Below are 6,647 nucleotides of genomic sequence, written 5' to 3' on the forward strand. Positions count from 1 at the left end.
TATTAGTATTAGTAGTATTATTAGTGGTTCTCATGGTTCTCATCATCCTAGTGGTTCTCATATGATCCCGAATAAATATATATATATATATATATATATATATATATATATATATAGGGTTGGGGTCAGGTGCGAACTAAAGTACGGTGCAAACCGTACAAACTAGCTTGATGATCTCAGATACACTTGATATTTCTACTACATACACACGGTATTACTACTAGTTACACAAATCGATTTGTGTACCTAGCAGTAACACAATGTGTATCAAGCCTGGTAGTATGTGTATCTACCTCTCTACTTCCACCAAGCCCACCACCACCCACCACCATTGCCACCGTCACATCACCACCGCTACTCCGCCAGCCTACCACCCCCACCGCCATCTTACCACCACCATGACCATCGCCACCTTACCATCACGACCACCACCAACTGCACCGTCATCTTACCACCACTATCACTATCACCACCACGACCAGCACCACATAACCTGCCGCCCCCAACGCCTATCGTCTTTCTTTCCCTCACCTGAAGTCGATATCTCATATATTTCTTTCGATTTTAATTGTAGATCTGAAAAAAAGAAACACTAAAATTTAAAAACTTATCCTACAATTCAACTGGTCGAAAATTTTCGACCAACAAAAGGTTGACGCCAGGCAGTTCTTGGCTAATAGCGACCTCGTCGTCAATCCCTGCTGCTTAACCTCCCTGCTCGTCTTCTTTGCTTTGATTTGTATCTCTTTTCAACGAACTTCTGTACTCACCATTAATTTGACATTTCACCAGTTCGTCTCCTATTAACTCGCCGGAGAAGGGAATTGACTGATATAAGTGGTCGGCGATGGCAAGTCGGCATGGTGGCTAGATGCGATGAATGATAAATGGGTGAAAGAGAAAGGGATGAAGAGGCGATGGTGCGGCGGCGACAACTGCAGTGTGCTCCTTTGAGGTTACAGACGCCGGCAGCATGGTGAGGATGTGGGAGGATAAGAGAGAAAGTTGGTGTTAGGTTGGGTAAATGTGCGGGAGGGTTAACATGAGTAATTGGGGTATGGAGGTTTGTAAGTTAGTTCGTAAGTTCGCACCGAACTTTAGGTTCGCATAGGATCCTATTTCTATATATATATATATATATATATATATATATATATATATATATATATATGTGGGTGGGGTCGAGTGATTTAACTAAAGTTAGCATTTAACTTACGAACTAAGCAATTAAACCAATTATCTTGCTTGCTTTCTTATTTCTCTACCCTACTCAAACCCTCCCACCACAAACACTGAACTTTGATCGCCTCCCACCACCTCCACCGCTAGCTGTCACTACCACCGCTGGCCATCACCTCTACCGTCGGTCGCCACACCCACCGCCGCTTCTACCATCTATATTTTCGTCAATGACCCTTCCCACGAACGGAGTTCAGTGTATTATAGCAAGAAGGTTAGATTCAATTCTTAATTAATCTTTGAAGGTTTGTTTAGTATTTTGAATCTATTCAATTATAAAGATTTAAAAAGTAATTTAATGCAAAAACATAAGATTATAATCAAAAAACTGATCTTTAGGGGTGAATTTAAATTAAAAATTAGAGTTTACAAAAATTGGTCATTACAAATTTCGTTTTTTCAATTGTTTTAGGGTTATAATGTGGTGTAGTTCTTCAAAGATGGTAACACATTCTTAATCTTTGGGCATGAATCCTTCCTTTAGTTTTACAAGATTCATTGAATGAATATGTTGATTGCTTTAAGTTCATAAGTTTGAAGTTTATCGGCACCGAGTATTTTGTAAATCGTGTTTTTGATTACAGAAATCGAGGTTGTTTGTGATTTAAATTTAGATTACAGGATTATGTATGCTTTAGCTTATTTGATTAAGGTCAATTGGTTAATTAGAAACATTAAATTCAATATTTTAGTGTAACTGAATTGATATTTGGACTGTATGATGGTAGCTAGTAGCTACGGAGTACTGATATGAATAATATCAAACTTACGTATTGAAATTGATCTACAGGGGGAAATGTGTTGCTTTTGCCGTGGGAATTATTATTTGCTCTTCGGTTACCCTACCACATTGTTTAATTCTGCAGTTGGTTTATTTGAAAATTTTAGAGGGCTACATGGTTTTTGTCTCTGTTGTATTTGACTTGCGAAATCCATCTCATTGGCTCCTGCCTTGTTATAATTTGTCCATGACTTTGGAGGTTGGACAACTCTTACGATCATGGTATTAAATTCGATTATGACCCCATTTCATGATCAGTTTTATAGAGATTTTGAATGTCAATGTGACCGGATTTAAAGAAAGCAACTGATATAATAAGCTTGCGTATGAACTATGAAATGTCGTTCAAGACTAAAATCACTATTGTCTAAAAGTTAAAGGATGGCGGGTGTTCGGTGTAAATAAAAGTTTATGAAATGCGTTGTGTATGATCTCATGTCTTTCTCCAACCAGCTCACGAGGCTCTAGACACCAAATTTCTGAAACACGATGAAGGTATATACTCCAAGGGAAATCTTAAACGGAGGCTCTTATTACGATTACTCCTTTTTACCGGATGTACATTAGTGGCGGCAGCCTTACCTTTTATAGGATACTTCATCAACCTCTTGGGATCATTCACTCTCGTTTGGTTGACTTTCATTCTTCCAACCATGGTCTTCATCAAGGTAACTCTTCATTATGCTTAACCAATTGAATACACCTAGAAGTATGAAATTCGGTGCTGAGTGTGAACTGTGAATGCATATGCAATAATGCAGGTTAAAGGGAAGACAGCTCGAGTAGAGCAAAAAGCATGGCATTGGACTATCATTTTTGTTTCTTCTCTCCTTGCAGTGGCAACTACAGTGTCTGCATTCAGATTAATAGTTCTTAATATAAAGAACTAAAATTTTTTTGCAAATCAGTGAAATATATACTCCCTCCATCCATATTTGATTTTCCCAGTTGACTTTTATACGGTCTCCAAGATGCTACTTTGACCGCTTTTTTTGACATTTATATAAAAAATTTTTTTGTTGACATCGCTAATATATCATGTTCTTTTAATTACGAGTACAAAATTCTTGTGCTGATTTGTACTTGCATTTACTATTTCCAGCTGCGTATGGAGGACATCTCAAAACTGCTGTCAGAATATCGGAAGAAGCTTCTTGGTGATTGATGCTGCTCTAATGCGACTATGTACATTTATGTTGTAGTATTGACTAATAACCTTTGAATTTGAAAGTTGTTGCCTTTTTTACCTGACACACAAATCTTTACATATGTTGCCATTTGCTATTGTCACATACACTCCTTTCCCTAGCTAGATACGATTCTTTAAGTTGGTAGATAATTTAAAGGAGTGTATCTAGCTTACCAAATATGTGTATCTAGCCAGGTAAAGAAGTGTATTTTGCTAGCAAGTTAAATGAATGTATTTAGTGAAGCGTGCCTTTTATGTACACTTAGTTTATCTATTTATTTTTTTGGGAAAAGTGTAAGTATTATATAATTAACAAATCACCCATAGAAATTATTCATATGCTATTTGCACTAATGCTTACAAAAATTAATCCCTTACAAATCATGTCTATCCAATCATGAATTCTACCTATTTTTGACTTGATGTTAATCCCACGAAATCTCATAATAATCTCTGCTTTGTATTTGAGAACCAGTACTCGAGGATGTGGTACTAGTCCTTCAATACGACACTTGTTCCTGCTGGTCCAAATATGGTAACATAAACTTGCCAAAGCCACCGCCACCACCTGCTTCTTCACAAGCGATTGAGTTATGTAAGTAACCCACCACTTAATAAATCCTTGTTTAGGCAGCTGTATCATCAGCCAATCCTGCACCAAAACCAGACACCTATTGCTAAATGTACACTGAAAGAAGATATGGTCCATTGATTCAGCAGCAGCTCCACAAAAATAACAAATATTAGACTGAACAATTCCCATCCTCATGAGCCTATCCATAGTTAAGAGCCTCTTATGAGCAGTCAGCCAAATGGTGAACTTATGCCTTGGAATAATTAAGGAGTTACTGATCCAGGGATGCCACTCCTTATCAGTACCCTCCTCAACTAGCCACTGATAACCCTGTTTAATAACATATGTATCTGTTCTCTGAGTAAGGAGAAGAGGTTTAATGATGTCCTTTACCCAGCAAATTTTTTTCCAGGCCCAACTTGCACCAACACCAGGTTTATAGTCAAACCATTCCTGGTTTTTAATTTAAACAGCATGTATCCAATGAACCCACAGGTGGTCTGTTTTAATAGCAAGCCACCAGACTTATTTGGCAACTGCTGCCACATTCCACCAGTAGAGATGCTTCAGACCAAGTGCCCCTTTCTTTGCAGATTGGCACACCTGATCCCAGGCAACTAGTGCGGAACTCCCTTTACTGTCATTTCCATGCCATAAGAATTTCCTGTACATTGCTTCAATTCTGTTAATAATGGTCTTAGGCAGAATAAATATGCATGCCCAGTAATTGTGCAAGGTGCTCAGAATAGATTTGATGAGGACAACTCTCCCAGCATAGGAGAGCTTCCTGGCTCCCAAACCTTGAATTCGAGCACTAATTCTCTCAATGAGACAGTGACAATCTTCCACCCCAAGCCTCTTAGGAGTGATATTCACTCCCAAATACTTAAAAGGAATCTTCCCCCTTCTCATCCCAGAGATTCTTTCTAGCATTATCATGGTACTCTCCTCAACTCCATTGCTATACATATTAGACTTACTATGATTCATATTTAACCCAGATGCTTGAGAGAAAGTTTGAAAAGCTCTCAACAAAAGCATCACAGACTGTTTGTCCCCTCTACAAAACATGATCAAGTCATCTGCAAAACACAAATGACTTAACTTTACCCTCTTGCAGAAAGGATGAAATCTGAACTCAGGTTTAGTCTAAACCCAATCAAGTATCCTGCTCAAGTATTCAAGACAAATAGTAAAAAGTAGGGGTGAGAGGGGATCACCCTGCCTCAGACCCCTTTTGCCCTGAAAGAAGCCAAACATATTGCCATTAAGGGAAATGGAGTATGTGGTAGTGGACACACACTGCATAAGGAGTGCCACCATATGACTAGGAAATCCCAAAGCTTCTAGCATCTCATGCAAGAAAGACCACTCAACACTGTCATACGCTTTTGTAAGTCCACTTTCATCAGAATTATGGGTGAGCAAGACTTCCTCTTATACATTTTGATCAAATCTTGAGTGAGCAGAATGTTCCCAACAATATTCCTGCCTTTCACAAAAGCACTTTTGGAATGACTAATGATGTCAGGCAAAATAGAACTTAGCCTAGTGCAGATAACCTTAGCAACACATTTGTATTCTGTGTTGCAACAGGCTATAAGCCTAAATTGAAGGACACTATCAGGTGCATCAGTTTTATGGATTAGAGTAAGAATGGTGGTATTACATTACTTCAATAACTTCCTAAACTGATAAGCATTCTTCACAACAGCTATCACATCCTTCCCCATAATAACCCACGCATCCTTGGAAAATTGACTACTATATTCGTCTGGTCCAGGGGCCTTGGTACCAGGGATAGAGAACATAGCCAGTCTAACCTCTTCATCAGTTACAGGTGCAGCTAAGAAAATTTTGTGAGCCTCAGTGATGCAATTCCCCCTCCTGACTATTCCTTTATTAACAACAATAACATCTTTAGAACTCCCCAGGAGATCTTTGTAATAAGATTCAAATGCCTCTTAGATCTCATCTGGTTGAGTGCAATTCCCCCTCCTGACTATTCCTTTATTAACAACAATAACATCTTTAGAACTCCCCAGGAGATCTTTGTAATAAGATTCAAATGCCTCTTAGATCTCATCTGGTTGAGTGCACAAGATACCATTCTTGTCCTTTACTTGATACACCTTATTCCTCAATCTCCTATGGTTGATTCTAGCGTGATAGTAAGTTGTGTTATCATCACCATCTTCCATCCATTTTTCCTTAGATTTTTGAAGAAGGTATTGATCCCTAGCTTTTTTCAACAGGGTTAACTCCTTGGCAGAGGCAGCTTCAGCCTCACACCATTCTTTATTGAGAGGATCCTTAATCAGCATGACTTGAAATTCCCTGAGAGAGATTTCAGTCACTCTAGTGATATTCTCAATGTCACTAAAATTTTTGTTATTCAGATCCCTTAAGCCTTTCTTCAGAGATTTCAATTTAGTCACCACTCTATACATGGGTGAACCTCTGACATTCTTCACCAAGCTCTGCCTAACTGTATCCTCAAACTCTTCTACCAATGACCACATATTAAAATATTTGAAGGGGGATCTCTTTTGAGGTTCATTATTTTTGAAGTTCACCAGGCAAGGACAATAATCAAACAGTCCCTCTGGCAAAAAATTTGCATAGCACTTAGGGTAAGAGGTCAACCACTCTCTATTAACAAATACCCTATCTCGCTTATTGTAAATGTTAGAGCCACTCTCATGTTTGTTATTCCATGTGAAATAAGCCTCTACAGATTTCACCTCAGCTAGATTGCAAGTTCCCACCATGTGTCTCATAGGCATAACATCATTCCAAGAAACTGGAGCCCCTCCAATTCTCTCATTGAGATTCAGCAGATTATTAAAATCACCACATACCAT

The 6,647-nt window shown here is 38.5% G+C and overlaps 1 protein-coding gene and 1 long non-coding RNA gene across 2 annotated transcripts; one reads left to right on the plus strand and one right to left on the minus strand.

The window, feature by feature from the left end:
* The first annotated feature begins 1,192 nt into the window (after positions 1-1,192).
* Positions 1,193-3,263, plus strand: LOC141634214 (uncharacterized). Its single transcript, XR_012538969.1, has 3 exons — positions 1,193-1,453; positions 2,474-2,688; positions 2,782-3,263. It is a non-coding gene; the product is annotated as an uncharacterized LOC141634214 (long non-coding RNA).
* A 280-nt stretch (positions 3,264-3,543) lies between these two features.
* On the minus strand, positions 3,544-6,647 carry LOC141629103 (uncharacterized). The gene is made up of 5 exons (XM_074442162.1): positions 5,891-6,647; positions 5,458-5,680; positions 5,153-5,388; positions 4,387-4,865; positions 3,544-4,236 (listed from the first exon to the last, which is right to left on the minus strand). Exons 1-5 carry the CDS (start codon positions 6,645-6,647, stop codon positions 3,544-3,546), a joined length of 2,388 nt encoding a protein of 795 aa, XP_074298263.1.

This window comes from Silene latifolia, chromosome Y (genome assembly GCF_048544455.1).
Source record: "Silene latifolia isolate original U9 population chromosome Y, ASM4854445v1, whole genome shotgun sequence".
In the NCBI taxonomy this organism is placed as follows: Eukaryota; Viridiplantae; Streptophyta; class Magnoliopsida; order Caryophyllales; family Caryophyllaceae; genus Silene; species Silene latifolia.

What these genes read in the sequence shown, in the direction of transcription:
- LOC141629103 (XM_074442162.1), bottom strand. Translation starts at nt 6,647, where the DNA reads ATGGTATGTGGTGATTTTAATAATCTGCTGAATCTCAATGAGAGAATT. An exon ending in TCAAGTAAAGGACAAGAATG is followed by an intron (nt 5,681 to 5,890) that starts GTATCTTGTGCA and finishes TTGTTAATAAAG; the next exon opens with GAATAGTCAGGAGGGGGAAT. An exon ending in GCGTATGACAGTGTTGAGTG is followed by an intron (nt 4,866 to 5,152) that starts GTCTTTCTTGCA and finishes TGTGTTTTGCAG; the next exon opens with ATGACTTGATCATGTTTTGT.